The sequence below is a fragment of the Dicentrarchus labrax genome, unplaced genomic scaffold (genome assembly GCF_905237075.1).
Source record: "Dicentrarchus labrax unplaced genomic scaffold, dlabrax2021, whole genome shotgun sequence".
NCBI classification, from domain to species: domain Eukaryota; kingdom Metazoa; phylum Chordata; class Actinopteri; family Moronidae; genus Dicentrarchus; species Dicentrarchus labrax.
Window position 1 is genome coordinate 37,465,532 of NW_026136719.1, and position 20,728 is coordinate 37,486,259.

At 39.2% G+C, this 20,728-nt stretch overlaps 1 protein-coding gene across 7 annotated transcripts in view; it reads right to left on the reverse strand.

The window, feature by feature from the left end:
- The window catches only part of gopc (golgi-associated PDZ and coiled-coil motif containing), a 35,682-nt gene extending 17,891 nt beyond the window's left edge, over positions 1 to 17,791 (reverse strand). For 3 of the 7 annotated variants that reach the window (XM_051378574.1, XM_051378576.1, XM_051378579.1), the window contains exons 1-8: positions 17,276 to 17,791; positions 13,419 to 13,583; positions 11,658 to 11,681; positions 10,025 to 10,200; positions 9,277 to 9,442; positions 9,098 to 9,193; positions 7,581 to 7,745; positions 7,340 to 7,505 (exon numbers count right to left, since the gene is read on the reverse strand). In XM_051378574.1, the coding sequence (XP_051234534.1) occupies positions 7,340 to 7,505; positions 7,581 to 7,745; positions 9,098 to 9,193; positions 9,277 to 9,442; positions 10,025 to 10,200; positions 11,658 to 11,681; positions 13,419 to 13,583; positions 17,276 to 17,536 (1,219 nt within the window). In that variant the 5' untranslated portion in view covers positions 17,537 to 17,791. Of the gene's footprint in view, positions 1 to 1,848; positions 3,920 to 7,339; positions 7,506 to 7,580; positions 7,746 to 9,097; positions 9,194 to 9,276; positions 9,443 to 10,024; positions 10,201 to 11,657; positions 11,682 to 13,418; positions 13,584 to 17,275 lie in introns of those variants that run through there. The other 4 variants (XM_051378581.1, XM_051378575.1, XM_051378578.1 and 1 more) reach the window with 4 other exon arrangements.
- Positions 17,792 to 20,728: the final 2,937 nt, after the last annotated feature.

Below are 20,728 nucleotides of genomic sequence, written 5' to 3' on the forward strand. Positions count from 1 at the left end.
TTTATAAAGCTTTATAACTCCATGCCAAAGAATCCCGAGTCCTGGGCAGAACAATATAACGACCAACTTTGGCTAGTTATAAGACACAGAGAATTGCTGAGTGTATCATTACAGATTGTAGTTTCTGAAATGCAATAATGTATTAGAAACATCAGAAATGTGCTATGGCAAAATATAAGTGTTATAACCAACATGCCCTGGTTCCAAGACTTATGTTGCTCCTCACCATGTATGAAGTGCCTATAACATCTGTTAAAGGAGTGGAGAGGAAGATTAACAAGCACCTTTATAGATGGCTGGGAATACCCACGAGTTTTACATCAACTGGGCTCTACATTAGGTCAAGATAACTCCAGTTTCCCATGTCATCAGTTGTGGAGGAGTTCAGAGTTGCCAAGTGCAATCTCTCCTTGACATTTAAGGACTCTCAGGACCATCTCATCAGGGAAGCAGGTAGAATATTTAGGCCAGAAGTGGGCTACTAGCACTGCAATCCACCAGGCAGCATGTTCCCTCAAGAACAGTGATATCATCAGTAACCCCTACATGGGAAGATGAGGCCTAAGAACATCCCATTTCCAACAGTGGTCAAAGTCTGCTCCTGCAAAAAAGAGAACCTTGATCCAGGATGAAATTTGAAGGAGGAAGAAGGCAGAGGACCTATCAAGTAGACTGAATTGTGGCAGCTTGAATGAAAATAGCTTTTCACATTTCCTTTCTGCTCAGAGCACTGTCCAGACCCCAGTCAACTTGGATAGGTGGGGAATGAGGGAGGATCCCCTATGCAAGTTGTGTGGGGGGGCACCACCTGATGACTTCCTGGCCAAGGATACACCCATTAGAAATGGATGTACAAAGGCATCTCCAATGTAATATAAACTTATAGCATTACTTTGTGAGCTTAAAGTAGTGACAGGACCTTATACTTTTATTAGCAATTGTGTGATACTATAACAGCAAAGGTTGCAAATTGCTTGGCATGGACGTATAAAGCATTATGAACATTATAAACTTTTAATACAGAATGTCCACATAATAAATATAAATAAAAAAATAAATATAATACTTCATAAGCATTGTTATAAGTTGTCATGAAAACTGGAGAACTATTTCACTTCCTGTAAAATGTAACATCCTTAATCGTCCAATAAAAAGATTCATAAGTTGTCATGCATGATTATAAACATTTATAAATTGGTTTATAAAGCCTTACAAATGTATAACATTGTCTTATGAATGTGCTTATAATGAAAGCATTACCAAACTCATTCTTTGTTTGATATCGTTTTAGTTTGACTTTATAATATGGATGTTTGATAAAAATTTATTTTTCTAAAGAATTTGTATGATTTCTTTTTCACTTGTGTCAGAATACCTTTTTATTTTTAACCCTTATTTTATCTAAGCTCTCTTGAAAATGAAACGTTTCTATTTTGGCTTTTTCTGTTACGGTGTCTGAGATATTTGAGAGAACAAGAAAATGTCTCTTATAATGTTGTACTCCAATTTACCAATTTTAGTAAGATTATTACCAAATGTGTTTGGGTATTTTGCTGACTTGTATTTAACTCCAGATTGAAACAATTATTTAGTAAAAGAACTGATTTGATATTGTTAATTCATATTTTACTTGGCTGGAACACTGTCTGAGGACATCCAATTCTGCCTATGTTTCTACGTTTGTCACATTGTCTGTCAAAGCTCTTTTCAGCTATGCTTTTCAGATAACTTTGGGTCGATTAAATCTCCAAATCCATGGCGGTGCTTGGACCACACTATACTTGTCTGAAAGTCTAGCTAGAATTTATTTCCTAAACTCAGAGATGAATTTCAAAAGCACTGAAGACATTCAAAAAAAAACAAACTTTTATTTAGGCTAAAATAGCTTGCTTAACATGGATTCATTACCTATAAAGATGCACATCATACATGTGAATAGTTTTTCACTTACTCATGTTCTTTTGGCAGTTACTGTAGCAGTGGTGACAACAGACAGAAGAGCTGGGCTCAATGCATTCAACTGAATATCTTTCACACAGACCTCACCAATGTGATCTCTGAGCAGAGAGGAATTGATGCCTCTACGCACTTTAGAATAGTTTGTTAAATTTTACAGCATTATACAGTAAGGGGATTCTGACAAAAAAAAACATGATACAATAGAAAGTTATGTGACACAATAAAAGAAAAACAATAACAAAATACAGTATACAGCAATACACAGTTAAGAATGATTGTATTCAATTAGATAATACAAGTGTTGTGTTGTGCCCAGCCATGTATATTCCACATACAGTGACATGCCAAAATATGTTAATGATGGAACAAGGTTAAAAATCTATGGCAGGATAATGAGTCAATGGAACATCTACAGTCAACACCTTATAAATAGGATACAATACCGGGACAGGGTTTTCAGGTCACACATCAGTATGACAAGTAACAGCTGAAACAATTACAAAACCCTCAAAGCCTTAGACTTTATAACATGCCTTTTTAGTATTTACACTTGAAAAACATCTGGAGGAGGGAAAAATTAAACAAACAGCCAGATATGGTCGTTTTTGTTCTGCTAAATGAAGGGCTTTATGACTTGACAAGGACACCCTGTTTTGCCCTAAAAGGTTAGAGGAAAGTAGGCTGCAGTTCCAGATGGGATTTGGAAGTTCCTTTATACTCCCTTGAAAGACAGAGTTATCTGTTTCACAGCCACTCCTGTCAAGAGTGGATGAATGATTTAAGGGTATGAACTTGGGAGACGGAGGATAAAATAGAGGCTTTCTGGCAGAAGACTACTTCCACTCATGCTGGTGCTTGAATTGAATTTTGCCAGAAAAAGCAGTTGGATCCATAACAATGCATCCGCACAGGGTAACTTACTACCATCTTTTACATATTTATGTTAAAGATGGAAGCTGGATAAGAGAAAAAAAGAATGCTAATAAGATTAATGTTGGTTTATTAAGTGTCACAATACTGAATATTTTCTCTATCCATCCATAAAGTGTTGTACATTTTAAGTACTTTTATACTGTTCGCATTGACATCACCAAATAAATGCCTATTGCCTATTGTTCCTCTTACATTTCAGCGTTCAGTATGTTCATTCATGTGGCTGGTAAAATATTTAGATACATATTTCAACCTAATACATAGCTGCTCTGCTTAGGTTTTAAATGTTGGAAAGTGTATTGCTGACAACAGGCAATATTCTATTTAACAGAAAGTTGTTAGTTATTGTTTTCTGTAAAACAATTAATAAAATATTAAGAGGAGTTTTCCTGGTCTTCCCAAAGTTCCCTGTAGGACTACATAGTTTTGTCATACTGTTGTGAAGACCAGATGGATAACTATACAAATAAAAGCATAACACTTTACAAGCGTCTCTCCTAAAGCGGCAGCTCAAAGACATTTTCAACAATAAGCAACCTCTTCCTTCCTGATGTCAATGTCCCTCCATGACAGCTAGGTTCCTTTTGCCATTTTCACATACAACTGTCCTGTTGATTCCCATTAGTATAAACTATCCCCAGAGAAATCACACATTGTTCAGTCCCTCCTCTACATATCTTACACCTGGCTTTGTCAAACGTGTACTTTTAGCCCAAATCATTGCCACATGCCCAGAAAAAACCCTCAATTTCCACCACCTTAGAACACCAAGAGGAAAAAGGGAAAACATACTTTCTATTCATTTTCCGTCCGTTGTCCCTAGGTTTGTCATAGAATTCTTTGATTCAGTTCTTTGAGAGAGATTTTCCCACGAATGCTCTTGTTATTTTCTCCAAATAGCTGAGCCTCTAGAAGGAGCAGTCAGTCTCAGTAGGCTTTGAGTGTGTTTCACTTGAAGGTGTCTCACTGGAAATCCCAGTATCTCCTCCATTCTCTGGTCCATTGCTCAGTGACATTTTCTCCAGAGCTGCAGGGTAGACACAGATTCAGATGTACAAAAAGTGTTGTGTTGTTCTGCATCAGAATCGGGTTTATTGCAAAGTAAGTTTTTACACGTACAAGGAATTTGCCTTGGTGCGTTGGTGCATAAAAATCACACGAAAATGAAGTACTTTTTAAAATATAAATAAATAAAGATAAAGATAGAAAGATCTAAACTGTACAGGAAAGGTATTTACAATGTGGAGGATAGAAAAACCAACAGGAGGGAGCATAGTTCCATCCTACTGTATTAAGGATTAAACCATGTATAATTATTGATACATTTCACTTAATATCCTGGTGAAAAAGATCACTCTGATTCACTGCTTTGTTAACTGTGCTAACTGTGCTCCTTCACTTAATTAACTGTCTACCTGCCCTCTCTCTCAAACTCAAACTTTGTGTGTTTAAAAACAACTGACAAATCCTACTTAGCCTGTTGAGTTTTCAATGTTACCAAAGTGGCTTTCTTTTAAACTGGCTAGATTGATATGATAACTTGATGCTGTTCACCTAACCTGCTCCAGAGGTGGTTATGTTCAAATGAAATAATTTTTCTGGCAATGTTGTCTATGAGTAATACAGATTCTCAGATGAGGGAAAAGTCTACATATATGCAAACTTGTTGAGCCGTAAGTTAGTAATTTCACAAAATGAAGCTGGGCAATTACAGTAATGCAAACTGTATGCATCATTGCCTTGATGTCTTTCAACCAAATTTACCTGACATAACATTGGTATAATACTAAATTGTTTTCACGGGTTGTGTTTACTACGTAATGGATTATGTTTGTTTATGTCTCTACCAGCATTCCTCTTTTGTCTTATTTGCAGCAACAATGTTAGGTAAAAAGCAATATATTTTGTCATTATGTAACACAAGGTTAAACAACCGAAAGAAAGTTGCAGTCCCTTCATGCTACAAACATAAGGAACATAACAGATAATTAAGTTTAAATAACACACCGAGCCAGCGACTGCTAGAGGTCCCTATTATTTTTGCTCGATTTTTTTCTTACTTATTCTTATTAGGGACCGAGCCAGCGACCGCTGGAGGTCCCTATTGTATTTGCTATGTTTCTTGTTATTTTTAGGCCACATCGACTGCGTTTTTGCCCCCCTGAACATATACGAAAACTCAAATTTTATTTGGCAAAGTTGTCAGGCCTGGTGAAAAATTGTATATTCTATGTGTCGCTTTCGGGTTGACCACTAGGTGGCGCTACTATCATGAAAAGTGCGTTTAGGCTAATAACTCCCGCATCGTTTGTCGCACATTCAAAAACCTTATATCCACGCGTTCGGTGAATGGAGCTGCATCTCCCCATATAGGCCACGCCCACTTCCGCCTACAAAAATTTCCCGCTAGAGTGCGAAATGTCAATAAACTACTTTTTCGTGTTCCTCCTATGTGCTTTGACCGATTTGCACAACATTTTTCACGTAGCTCCTGGGGACCGTCCTGGCAAAAAAAGTAATTTGAAGAATTTTGATGTTTAAAAAAAATACGCACTCTATTGACACCAATCTTGGGTCTATAGTTCCCCATGTCTTCCTTAGGCATCGTGCACAATCTCAGGCCATCGCCACAGGATGGCGCTCTTTAAAATGAAGAAGTTTATATGATGATTGCCCATGGCTCCCTGAGGCTCTCTAATAAATGTGTCAACAATCTGCCACAAGGTGGCGCTCTGGTGGCATGGTAAATCACTGTGCAGAGACCATAATAGTTATGAATATGAAATTCACAGGGCACGTGTAGACTGGTGCCCGTAGCTCACATACTAAAAATTGTGTTTGTCGTGTTTGTAGCGCCCCCTACAGGATTTTAAAAAAGCAGCCCCGGTGCCACGTTTCACCGATATGTATGAAACTCGGTAGACACGTGTAACGTGCCGAGACTTACAAAAAAGTCTCTTGGACCCATACCCAAACCCCACGGGAAGTCGCCCATTTTAATTTTAATTTCAGATCTGCTTTAAATTTGGTCAGTACAGTCAAAACATGTTGCTGATTAAAAGTCGCCCAGGTTGAATCGAATGTCAAACTGTGATACCATTTCCGGCATTTCTCAGACTTTCAGCGTTTTTCTGTGTTGTATTCGAACAAACTCATCCTAGGGAATTTATCGGATCTGCAGTACAGTCAACATGTTGTTGATTAAGAGTTGTGCTATTTGTGCACATACGTTGAAGGGCGTGTCCGTGACGTGCCGTGCCGTCAAATTTCGCCAGGTTGAATCGAATGTCAATCTGTGATGCCATTTCCGGCATTTAAGGGCTTCTGTTTTAACTAACTCCTCCTACAGATTTTATCAGATTGACTTCAAATTCGATCACTGCAATCTAGACACATTGGTGATCAAAAGTTGTGCTATTTGTGACTGTACGTTTAACTGCCTGCCCGTGACGAGACGTCGAATTCCACCGATTGGCCATCAAACAGATAGTACTCATATCTTGTGTACAGTCCCACCCTGAACACGTCCTCATAACTTCAGGGTACATGGTCCAATCTCAATGAAACTTCACATGTTTTACAAGAGTCCCGCCCTGAACATGTCTACATCCCAATATTAAGACACAGTGATAGTGGCACCTACTGGCAACAGGAAGTAAGCTCTGCGTGGCGATTTTGAGCTGATTTACATGAAATTTTCATGTTGTGGTCCGCACGTCTTACGACGGCACGTAACGCGGCTGCAGCACGCCCCGAGTTGCGTGGAGTGCGAGGTCCCGCCCAATGCTGCTTGCAGCTTTAATTGTTGTTATTATTATTATTGTTATTATTATTATTACTACTACTATAATCACTGCTCATTGTCCCCCATCGTTGTTGTGATCATCATCATTATCACCATCAGTAACTATTAGTGTAGTTGTTGCTACTGTTGTTGCTGTGCACCTTTGTCTCTGTCCGGCTGTCTGTCTGTCTGTCTGTCTGTCTCTCTCACCCCAACTGGTCGAGGCAGACAGCCACCCACCTAAAGCCGGGGTCTGTCCGAGGTTTCTGCCTCTTAAAAGGAAGTTTTTCCTTGCTGCCGTCGCCAAGTGCTTGCTCATGGTGGGAACTGTTGGGTCTCTGTAAATCATTTTATAAGGAGTACAGACTTGACCTGCTCTATTTTAAAATGTGTCCTGAGATAACTTCTGTTATGATTTGGCGCTATACAAATAAAATAGATCTTAATTGAACTAAAAGTCTATCAATTCTTGTATTTGGGATTTTTTCCTCATTCATCTTCGCGAAAAGCTTCTAGTTCTGCACCGTCTTACCCACAGATTTTTTATTAGGTTTAAGAAAGGGGACTATCTTTAAGCTTTCCAAATAAGTAGAAAATTTGTATTTTGTACATTTAAGCATTCTGAAAGGCCACCACCATCAAAACCAATTTGGAAAAACCTACCCTGTAGCGGTGCTGAGCTATTGCTGGATGGCGCTGTGCTTCTGTCATCCAGTTCATCAAGGTAGAGTCGGTAGTGATGGCCATTGTCGTCTTCATATTCCACATTATCATCATCACTGTCGACCTCTGGAGCCACATACACCACCTCAAACTCTATCTGTCCTCGCTGACACAGACACCCAGAATGAGAAACAGAGAAACAGTGAAGTGTAGTGTGCTTCTGTGTGCATGACTGTGTTACCTGCTGGGACAGAATGGTGACAGCCTCCTTGTGTTTGGCATCTCGCAGATTGATGCTGTTGACAGCAAGAATGGCATCTCCAACATGCAGACCTCCACATCTGTCTGCGGGCTGACTTGGATGGATCTCTGAAATTAGAATGGGAACACCGTGCTCCTTCCCACCCTGATGAGAACATACATACAAGAGTTAGCTCAACTTATTTGGCCAAGTCCTCCTCTATTTTATGAAGATGTCAGGATAGTTTTGGCAATGTAAAAGATGACCAGCCAATAGGCCTGCCCCACTAACAACACTTCTGTTTATGTATACTATCACTCACACCCAATTTGACTTCAAGTACTGAGCATCCTAAATGGGCATGCAAGTACTCATTGCACTGTACTGTACTCGTTTAATTTTTTTTGGCATACATGATCAATTGATTTTTTTTTAGAGTTCATTTTAATAATTTCCATATCCATATTTTGAATAGGCAGCAACTCTCCCGTCACTACTGGCTGCCTCCTACCCTACTAACAAGCTGTATCATACATTAAGGGCTGCAGCTATCACCTACTGTAATCTCATCATGCAATTGAAATGGGCAGGCTGTGGTTTAAAATAGAGGAAATATGTTTGTCCATTGCTGGTGAAGAGCAGAAAATTCATGGAACTCTGTAGGCATAAAAGCTGTGCATATGAGTGGCACTGCCTTCCCTCTTCTTATGGCTGTAATCATGTGTACATCAGAAATGATGGCCGCAGTGGCAAAATACTGCAGTCTGAACATATCCTTAATGCTTTGTCCTGTGGAAAAACAAGAAGCTTGAGGCATTTTATAGCCTTTCGTGGCATTGTAATAGTAAATTTCTAGATTCCAAGCACATTTTCATGAGAGGAGAAAAGTCAGTAAGGTTTAGCTGGTACTGTTGACAAAAGCTTGCACAAACATTATCTATATGGAACAGTTATTAGAATGACATAATCCCTGTGATTTGCACACAAAAGACTTGCAGCACAATATTAAGATAAGCCAGAGGCTTAGCCCTAAATTCCATTGGGGACAGCTGCAAAAACAGCTGTTGATTTGTTGAATTGATTGTTCCAGTCCCAGATTGTGATTCAACCAGAAGTGCCACCCTGTGTCCTACTTTAAACTTTCAAAATCAAATACCCTGTGCAGACTCCAGACTGAAATTCATGCTACATTCAATTACATTTTACATCAACATTGTGGCACCAGACCAGAAGTCAATCAGACAGAGTCAGATCAAAGCAGATCTGACACTATACACAATGAGAAGTTCATCTTGAAATTGGAGAAACACGGTTTTGTATCATTTTTTAAGCCATAAAGCCATGCCTGGTGGATTTTTGGGGGTTAGTTTATTTCTTGCTGCCATCTTTTCACTTGAAGTAATTGGTTTGCATATAATTGCAGGGCTTTGTTGGATGCTGTAACTAGATCTTGGGTGCAATTTCAAGAGGCTGTCATGGCCACTTTCAGGAAGAGAAAGAAGTGGTTCCCTTCTTACTGTAATGGAGATTCCCAGCCCCTCATGGTCATCTTTGACTAGCACCACCTTTCTGATAGGGCCTACCCCCTGGGTTTTCTTCAACATTTCTGGGTCCTGTAATTACATTTACAAATTAAACTTTGGAAGCAAAAATAAAGGTGCCAACAGTTTCAATTGATTTGTAGTTTTACACTTACGTGCCCTACAGGAGAGGGAAGAGGTTTCTTGGAATCATTACGACCTCTACATGCCCGGATGACAGTCTTATGACGGTGAAGGTGAATCTCTGCCTCCAGTTGGTTCCACAGCTTGTCGTGGGCTGGCCCTTTCATGTCACGCCCCAGTAACTGAATCTGTTGTACCCTTAAAGACAAACCAAAAAATTCTAATATAAATTCAAATTTCAGGCAGTGCCTTTTTGAAATCATTTTAAATACAAAAAAAATCCATGAATTCCAAAAAATGATTTCTGCTGCTCATCAAACAAAATTGTCACCTTCAAACATAACAAGAATATACCCCCCCTCCACCTGGGATCCTTGAGATGTATTCCAACTCATTCAGCGTGGTGTACTGCTGGCTGTACCTTAATAAGAATATTTTGAGTTGGATCAAGGTTGCCACTTTGGGCAATTACTTCAAATACTAGTCTGGGGGAATGGGGGTGTGAGGAGTGGTCCGTTGACATTTTTTAAATGTAGTTATGTACTAGAGGCTGCTGCTTTTTATATAGATCATTTAAAAAATATTCCAAATTTTGTGATGCATTTTCATCAATGCACGTTCCATAAAATTATAGAAAGTGTTGTCACAGGTTATCCACTGGATTTTTATTCATATTTTATATATCTATATATAAAATCAATCAACACATCAATGAATCAATGTCTCCTTAGGAAACCCTCAAATTGAATCTAAAATATCTTGTGAGATTTGACTCCTTACCTGCCAGCCAGTTCCTTGTCCAAGTATTTGGCTGCCAGTCTGGCTCCATACACTTCAGCCTGCAGTACTGCCAGATGCCTACGAAGGGCCTCATTTTCTTTCTTATATAGTTTCACTTCTACCTCCAGCCTTGCTTCTGCTAATTTCTCCTTCTTACTGGCCTCAAGCTCCTGTTCCTAGAACAAGGAGATCACACACACACACACACACACACACACACACACACACACACACACACACACACACACACACACACACACACACACACACACACACACACACACACACACACACACACACACACACACACACACACACACGTGAGTGGATGAGGAAAATTAATTAGTTAGTTAATCTCTCTAATCAAATACAGTGCCACTTAGTGGTTATCAAACTACTTATAAGTAGTTAGTAAATAGTTTCATTCAGCTATAAAACGGATAGCTCAAATTAACATTTAATCAAACAATATGGGCTGTGAAGACTGGTGTAAAGATGAAGGTGTCGTTGTAGACCTTAAGACAGTGTCAAAGGAGCAGGTGAAATACATTTTGTGAGATTTATATGCCATTGTCATGGCAAGGCAAGCAGCTGTTGGGCTCAGTGCTGAACTCATTAAATGAATGACCTGATACTCAGTTGGTCCTTGTGTATCCTGAAAGACACATAGTCTACAACGTGCAACAATGTATTCACTGGCGTGTGAAAACCCTTGAAAAAAAAAAAAAAAAATCAATACAACCGTTCATCATGCATCATTATCAGAAGATGACTTCAAAGCGGTTAAGAAGGTGCTGGAGTCACTCTACACTCTAGAGGGGCTGGTAAACAAAGTGTGGTTTGACATTCAGCTACACTTCGGGTGCAGAGGAAACGAGGGCAATAAATAAATAAATAAATAAATAAAGTAAGATAGTAAGTTGCATAGCAACCAGCTTGCACTATGTGCAGGCAGCCAGGACAGCCTTTTTCTTTCTAAAAACAATGCTTTATAAATAGTTAATGAACATGTGAATAAAACGGTTTAAACTTAATGTGTCTACAACTTTCATATTTCGAACCTTGTAATCGTTTTATAAAAGCAACATCTTAAATGTAGTATATCAAGGAATCAAGAAAATGGATATATATGCAAATTCCATATGCAAATAAATGTACATTTATTTAAATCTAACCAATATCTATATTGTAAAATGTCAATTCATACATTATTAGTTCTAGCAGATTAATTGATGGTTAAATGTTTTCCTATGATTTAAACTCAAAGGAAGCACATCCCTGACAAAACTAGTAAAGAGAATAGTCATATATTAGAATGAATAGATGTGACTATCATCTTGTCATGAAATTTTTTCCTCAAGTTAGGTTTTGTTTCAAAAATTAAGATTTCTCATCTCTCTAAAATAAGTGCTGGTAGATCAGATACATGCGTGTGTCACTGGCTGTAGGTCATTGCATCTGACATGACCAAATCTATAGCCTCCTTGATTTTTTCGAACGTCAAACTCTCACTGCCTTTAATTATCACTGAATCACTAGATGTGTCAAGTGTAGCTACCAAGCTATGTTTAATCCAAATCACTTATTCTAAAATATCTGATTTTCCACAAAACATACCCATACACAAACTTACCATCTCTTCCAATGTTGGTGCAGGCTTTAGGGGAAAAGGGGCAGAGGAAGAACAGACAGAAGTCAAAGATTAGAGAAATTCTAATTTCAAACAGATATTGTAAGTTTACCAGTCATGGAATTGGCAGATATTGTAAAGAAATATGCACATCAGTTTGGAAGGGAAGAAAGGTAATTGAAAGCAGTAGAAGCAATAGGGAGGCAGAGGAAGGGAGCACCAAAGCAACAGCAGCCTACACATATGGTTGCTTTAAGAAACTGCAAAGTAAAGTTTAGATTTAGGCCTCAATTTTCTATTTTCTTTTGGCTTATTGTTGTTTGGGGCGGCAGTAGCTCCGTGTGTACGGACTTGGCTTGGGAACTGGAAGGTCGCCGGTTCAAGTCCCACAGACCACAGTATGTGTGTGGACTGGTAGCTGGAGAAGTGCCAGTCTCGCCTCCTGCGCACTGCTGAGGGGATTTCAGCCTGTATCTATATATATCTTATGTAGTAACTTAATAATCACCACATAGTTTTAGAGCCATCAAAACTTAAGCACAATGATTCTTTTGCTATGAGCAATATTATTATAATATCATTGCTAACCTGTCAGTGGGTTGGAAATTTAGGCAGGCCAATTGTCGTCAATTAATATTTTAAATGGGGTATTCTAAAATACCTCAAATTAATCAATTCATTTGCAGACTATTATAATATAAACGCCGCCTCATCAATAATCATCATCAAATACGACACGTTGTATCTAGTATTTATCTGTGTCCCATCACCAGGGCCAGGGACGCCACACTGCCAGCTGATGTCCTTGGCGTGTGGTCAAACAGGCAGTCAAGTATGGTGCGTCCCTCTGCTTTCAAGTTTATTTAAGTGTGCATCGCAAGATGCTTCTCCCTTTATAAGCAATTGTTTTTAAACATTTGTTCGACGTCCTGCCCGTTGTTGGAATATGTTCGACCATTTACCAAGGTATTTTAACTGTTTTTACAGTAGCTACTATCTAACCTAGCAGTAAGCTACCTGCTGCCAAGGCCATGTAGAGAGTGAGTTGCAGTAATGTTGACCAGCAAAGGGACGCATGCGATTATGCTTTGGTTGCCTGTAGCGTCAGAACCAGAGAGTGACTATTTGAGTAGTCACCTCTGATAGATCTGCAGTGTGATTCGGTCCAGTAGATACGAGTCATATAGGAACTAGTGCCGTGTTTCTGTACCCAGCCCTAATCCTGAAATTGCAGACCTTTTTCAGATTCTTTCTTCAGCTGCCCAAAACCTTAGTTTTAATGAGTCAGTATTAATGTAGTATGTACTGTATGTATGTAGTATTGAATGTATAGTAATCTAGCGGGTTTGTTGTGGGAAGTGGTCAGTTGTGTTGGAGTGATGTGTACTGAGTTTGAAGAAGTAGTTTCAGCAACCCACCAATGGCGACCAATAGATTTTTACTCACATTTGGTGATTGGCAGGTGCTAATAGTAGTATATATTGGAATGTTCTCTAGAGGACAGAACGTGTAACAACCAAAAAGAATTGTCAATGCAATACAGTGTATAGGCACACGGTAAACATGAACATTTAAGATATGAATATTAAAAATAATAAGGAATGTAATTCGAATCGGATTACTTAGGACCATATAGCTGAAATGTCCTTAGATTGACTGTTGACCTTTTGTGTCATTCACTAGTCTCTCCCTGCAGTTTCTTTCTGTATACCGTTTTCTATCAAATAAAGGCAAATTGCAGCATCTCCTCCTCCTCCTACCTACCAATTTATCTTTGATGGAGTCAGACTCCTCAGCCTGGCCTTGCTTGGCATGAAGCTGCAGCTGGAGAGCATGAAGCTGCAGAAGCTGGTCATGGACCTCCCTCTCCACCACTGCCCGCTCAGCTTTAGCCTCAGTCAGTTCAGAACGCAGATCCACCAGCTGAGCCTGAGAGGATGGGTAGATGAATGGAGGCAACCAAGTGAGGGGGGAAAGGGGGAAGGAAACCAGAAACAGATATGTTACTGCACAATTAATCGCAATATTATCAAAATTGCAATATGCAAATCGCAAGAAGCTGCAATTTGTGATAAAGGCAAAATTTGTGACAAAGCATTACAATGAACTACTCTAGTTCTGCAGAGATGCACTGGGTTGGGCAAATATATCGTCAGACGTTTTTTTATTTGGGCCAATTTCTGTCATTGTATTTTGCTAATTTAATGGTCTGCCGCCAAACAATGTGAGCCACTCAGTGACAGATGTTCAGTGCCACAGTACACACACTGAGCATAAGAATGAGTCAGAGGAAAAACAGCAGCCTCGGTGTGTTGGTGCATATTGTTTTTTCATGATTTGTTTGTTAATTATTTTTTTTACTGCGATCACATTAAATAAAATATTTTTTATTTCCACCTCCACCTCCCCAGGCAGGGTTAGTGGCTCGTTCAGGTGCGGTCAATTTTAGTTTTATACTTTGCGTTCATACCTTTCAAGTTCTGTAAGTATGCCATCTTTCAGTATGAAAGCTGCAGTATTTTATAAACAAGGACCCTGGTTTAGTACAGCCCTAATGATGTCACATCATCATGATTTTAGTATTTTTTTTTTGTGAAAATTAAATTTGTGATAGTCATCTTTGCATCTAATCGCGAATCATACATGAACCTTTATAGTCTTCCGACCACTCAAAGCGCTTTTACACTACGTGCCACATTCACCCTTTCACGTGTGATCGCAAAGCCCATCGAACAGAAACTAACATTCACACACCGATGCACGGCATCAGGAGCAATTCGGGGTTCAGTATCTCAGTTGCTCAGGGATACTTCGACATGTGGCACCAGGAGCCGGGGATCGAACCCTCAACCTTCCGATTAAGGAACGACCCGCTCTGCCTCTGAGCCACAGCCGCCCTTATGGCAATCGCAATAACGCACACCCTTTGTATACTGTATACAGTATCTGTCCTGAGTTTTTATGTTACACTATAACTGTACGAATGCCTTGCTTAAAACAGTGATAAATAAACCAAACGTATTAGAATAAAATAAAACATTTAAGACTGTTAACATTTATAAACAAATTAAAGCTGCAAGCAGCGTTGAGCGGGACCTCGCACTCCACGCAACTCGGGGTGCGCTGCCACAACACGAAAATGTCACGTAAATCAGCTCAAAATCGCCACGCAGCGCTTACCACCTGTTGCCGGAAGGTGGCGCTATCACTATGTCTTAATATTGTCATGTAGACAAGTTCAGGGCGGGACTGTTGTAACACACGTGAAGTGTCATTGAGATTGGACCACTTACGCTGAAGTTATGAGGACGTGTTCAGGGCGAGACTGTTACAGAATATATGAAGTTCACTGGAGATTGGACATTGCACACTGAAGTTATGAGTGGCATTTCATGGCGAATCCGCTGAATTTGACAAGTGGTCACTGGCACGGTCATTTCACGTAACGCAGCTCAAAATCGTCACACAACGCTTACTTCCTGTTGCGCTATCACTATGTCTGAATATTGTCATGTAGACGTGTTCAGGGTGGGACTTATCAAACACGTGAGGTTTCATTTAGATTGGATCATGTACACTGAAGTTGAGTACTATCTGTTTATGGTGACTGGTCGAAATTCAACGCAACGCCACGGGCACGCCGTTTGACGGAATGTCGTAAATAGCACAACTTTAAATCATGAATGTCTTTAGATTGCGCTGATTAAATCTGAAGTAGATCCGATAAATTCCCTAGGAGGAGTTCGTTCAAATACAAGGCGAAAAATCACAGAAAATGAGCACAGAATGCAAAATGGCTGACTTTGATGGCAAGCCACGGACACGCCGTTTGACGGAATGTCGTAAATAGCACAACTTTTAATCATGAATGTCTTTAGATTGCACTGATTAAATTTGAAGTAGATCCGATAAATTGCCTAGGAGGAGTTCGTTCAAATACAACGCGAAAAATCACAGAAAATGTCCAAAAAACTCTAAATGGCTGACTTTGATGCCCAGCCACGGACACGCCCTTCAACGTACATGCACAAATAGCACAACCTTTAATCAGCACCATTTTTGGACTGTACTCACAAATTTTGAAGCATATCCGATATATTCCCTAGGAGGAGTTTGTTCAAATACAACGCGAAAAGTTCGCCGAAAGTGAAAATGAAAATCAAAATGGCCGACTTCCTGTGGGGTTTGGGGTATGGGTCCAAGAGGCTTTTTTGTACGTCCCAGCATGTTACACGTGCCTACCGAGTTTCGTACATATCGGTGAAACGTGGCGCCGGGGCTTCTGTTTTTTTATCCTGTAGGGGGCGCTACACACATGACGAACACGATTTTTGGTATGTGAGCTTCAGGCACTACTCTACACGTGCCCTGTGAATTTCATATTCATAACTATTACGGTATTCGCACAGTGATTTTTCATGCCAAAAGAGCGCCACCTAGTGGCGTATTTAGTTTTTCCTTTTTAAGGGAGCCTCAGGGAGCCAGGGGGAAGCATCATACCAAGTTTCATCCTAATCACATATACCGTTGTAGAGATATAAACTTCTTCATTTTAAAGAGCGCCACCTAGTGGCAATGGCCTGAAATTGTGCACGATGCTTAAAGAAGACATGTGGAACTATGGACCCAAGTTTGGTGTCAATCGGACATACCAATGTGGAGAAATGGTCAACTTCCTTTTTTGACGGAAAATCAACAGGAAGTGCTAATTTTATAGCGTGCTTATTGTTGGAAATTTCAAAAATGTTCAAATTAGTTTTTTTGCCAGGGCGGTCCCCAGGTGCTAGGTGAAAAATTTCTTGCGAATCGGACACAGCGTGTAAGAGGAACACGAAAAAGTAGTTTAAGGACATTTCGCGCTCTAACGAAAAAAAATTATAGGCGGAAGTGGGCGGGGCCTATATGGAGAGATTCAGCTCCATTCACCGAACGCGTGGATATAAGTTTTTTGAATGTGCGACAAAATATGCAAAAGTTATTAAGTAACCAAAAAGTGAAAATACTTTCCTAAATAGTAGCGCCACCTAGTGGCCGACCTGAAAAAGACACATAGAATATCAAATTTTTCACCAGGCCTGAAAACTTTGCCAAATAAAATTGACTTTTCGTATATATTCAGGGGGGAAAAACGCAATCAAAAGTGCTAAAAATAATAATAATAATAGGGAAGAAGAAACGAAGCAAAAACAATAGGGACCTCCAGCGGTCGCTTGCGAGGTCCCTAAATATTTGGCATCTCACTGGCAGATACCTCAAACAGCGGAATAGCATTTCCTGGGCTCCTCTCTCATCCCTTACCTCCTCTGCAGCTATGGCAGCTGAGCCAGCCACCGGAAGTGGCACTGCTAGCTGCAACTTCCACAATTTGAGCTTGCGTTCATAATGTGTGAAAATAAGAATAGATACATGATGGTAAGAGTTATCAATGGGACATGGGCCTGTGGAGTTAAGAATGACAGTATCACTCCGAATTGGCATATGCTACTGGAACTGGAGTGTCAAAATTAATGTTACCATCATCTCTTTTCGATCTCGACAGGGCAGTCTGAATGACAACTACCCTCACTGAGAGTTACATTTAAATTTTACGTGTAATGTTTCCCGTTGCAATAGTTACTAACCTCTAGTTTATGGTTGAGTTGAAAAACCGTCTGGGTTTTATGACAGAGCTGAGCAAAACAGGAGCTTAGGCTGGTCATCTTCTGTCGACCCTCGTAAGTAATATCAACTTGATCTGGATCAATTTCTCCGAGAAGCAGATCCACGTCCACGAAAGCCTTGTCAAACTCTTTCTCCAGGACTTCTAGCCAACGAAACATAGACATACCAGGGCCAAGGCCCGAGCTCTGGCCCGCTGGGGAGCATCCAGCTGAAGCGGACATGGCTGGAGCAAAGCAGAGTCCTAACAATTACGTTAGCTTAGAAGCTAACTTTGATGGCGAGTAACCTTAAGGAATCCCCTCTCTGCGAACAGTCAAAATAATGTTTAATCCAGATGACTAGATTCCGTATTGGTTTAGCGGAAAAAAGTCTGGCAAATTCCGTATTTTGACTCCTGTGAAAAGCACTACCTGACCAGGAAGTTCCACATCAGAATCACGATTTCATCTACAATGCAGCTACTACAGTCTGCCGAACTGCAGTGAAAAGCAGTGGATAACAGAGCAAGAGATGCGTCCTCTTCTTCCTCTGTTGTAATTTGCTTAACAAAAACGCATTTCTGCCCTCCACAGGTCACCTGCAGAACATTTATTGATTCAAAACCGTACAGAGTCCAACGCAATGGACATTAGACTACAGTGCACATGCAGTTACAACAAAGACTGGGAATCATGTTAGTGTATTTTTTTTCTAAAATGAGCCAGTGAAGTCAGTGAAAGACTATCACAGATTGTCACATAAGACCATAATACAAACTGTAACTTTAGCTTCCTTTTACATAATACTGTATATTTAAGGTCTTCACATACTAAAGGCCTAACCCAAGGGTCAGCAACATATACTATTAAAAGAGCAATTTCGCCTTCCCCCCAAAAAAAGTTTGGAGCCACTAAACCTTACAATTAAGGTGTCACAGTCTATAACTCTCTAACTGAGCATATCACGTCTGTGTTGTTAACACTGACAGTACATATAAGGTTGATAAATTCTAATTGGAAAAAAAAGTGTGTTGAAAACACACACACACACACACACACACACACACACACACACACAAGACTTTAATATAGATTGATGTTTGCCCAAACACATACAACGAGAGCTTTGCTTGGCAAAAACGTTTGATTATTACCAGTGATGGAAATAACGGTGTTATAAATAACGGTGTTACTTTTTTCAGTAACGAGTAATCTAATTGATTACTCTTCCCATCTTAATAACGCTATTACTGTTATTCATCACATTATGTCACATTATGCCCTGGGCAACAGTGCCTATCCATGTCGGTGTCATTGTATGATCCACTATATAAACATAATATCTACATACATGGCATTTGATTGGAGGCTAGTCTCACTTTGTCCCACAGCAACATTAAAATAGTTTAGATTTGTGTACATTGTTTCTGTTAATAATGTAGTAAGTGTCCATTTCATTATAATATTCAGATTTATCATAAATAATTGAACATGCACATGTATTTTAAGTTCCGTTAAAGAGGGGTGGAGGTGGGGTCAAACATTGAGCATTTCAAAATTTACTTGAAAGTAACGCAATAGTTACTTTTTTGGAAGAAATAACTAGTAACTGTAACTAATTACTTTTTAAAAGTAACTTGACCAACACTGATTATTACTAAGAGTAATAACAACATTTGATTGAAGTGTGAACATTGATTAATATGTTATTAATATGTTCCACATGCTATTTACAGTTATATTTTTTCTTTGCATTTCCAGATTACGATAATACTATGTTTTTGTTTTGTCTTTTTTATTTCAAATATATCACAAAAAACAAAGACAGCTTGAACATAGGTCCATCACACCACCACCAACCTAGGTATGGACCCAAAATGTTTGCGAAGCATCTGGCTCTGCCCAAGAACAAATTACAGCACTCATGTGATAAATGTAATACTGTCTGATTCTGTATTTAACAGACGGGTTTTCACAAATGTTTTAACCACCATAACAAATGTCTAATTCGGTTATATGTTGTGTCCCTGGCCATTTTTTCATCCTTGCTGGATAATAAATGCATCCTGATTGGCTGATTGTTAAACACAAAATCACTGGTTGATTGCAAATGTATCCTTTTTGGCTGATTTTAAATGCACCCTGATTGGCTAAATATTAAATGCATTCTGATTGGCTTATTGTAAAGTATCCCGATTGGGTGAATGTTACATGCAATCGTTAAATCAATCCTGATTGGCTTATTGTTAAGTGCATCCTGATTGTCTGATTGTGAAATACATCCTGAAATGGGTGATTGTTACATACATCCAGAGTGGATGATTGTTAAATACATCCTGAAATGGGTGATTGTTACATACATCCAGAGTGGATGATTGTTAAATACATCCTAATTGGGTGCTTGTTACATGCATCCAGATTGGCTCATTGTTAAATGAATCTTGATTGGCTGAATGTTAAATCAGGTGGGGTGAGTCCTTATTGCAACTGCCTGGGTGACACTTGACCCTTTGTGTGATTTCTCTTTCTCTCTCCCCCCTTTCCTGTCTATCTTCATCTGTTCAAATAAAGGCATACAAAGTCCCCACAATATCTTTAAAAAACAACAAAACAAAAAACAATAAACTAATTTAAACTTTTACTGCTCTAGTTGTTTTTCTCATCGCCTGCCATTTTTTCTTCTGCAAGACTAACAAACACTAATTAGTTGTCAATTAGTGTCAGAGAAAAAAAATTATATTTAGACTACTTTTTTCCAATCAATTTTCATCAATTAACTTCAATCATTTCTTCATCAAAGCCATCAACCTGTCTCTTAGACCCCATCCTAGGCTGCCCAAAGAAGTCTTACCTTTAGTTGGTACTTCTTTAATCAATGTTACATGTTAAAGGTCTAGTGTGTAACATTTTGGAGGATCTATTGGCAGAAATGAAATCTCATATAGGAATGTGTATAATCACCTAAAAATAGAAATCATAGTATTATAGTAAGATGATAGACAGGTGTAATGCACATTTTACCTCAATGATGTGTCCTTTTCACAGAAAGCAACCTTGGCATTGAAGAATTGACTCAGTGGACTTCTTGTTTTCCTCACTTTAGGCACCAGCAGTTCAGGGGGACAATACAAATTTGAGTGGACATCTCATCTTGTTTCATTTATTTGTTTTTCCAGTTTGATCAGTATTGCTTGCTCTTTCAGCATTATGATGATGTCCTATCTAGCTGTCTGATGAATTGAACTGTCATTGAAGGATGTTGCTGCAGGGCCACCAAGCACAAATAATCTTGTTGTTGTTAACAAGTTTAATTATTAAAATCAAATGTAGAGGATTGTGCAGCTTTCCATAAAGCTTTTGTTTGAGTGTAAACCATTAAAGCATATATAAATATCTTGAAATCTCAGTAACCACAGAAGTAAGAGAGGATGAGTA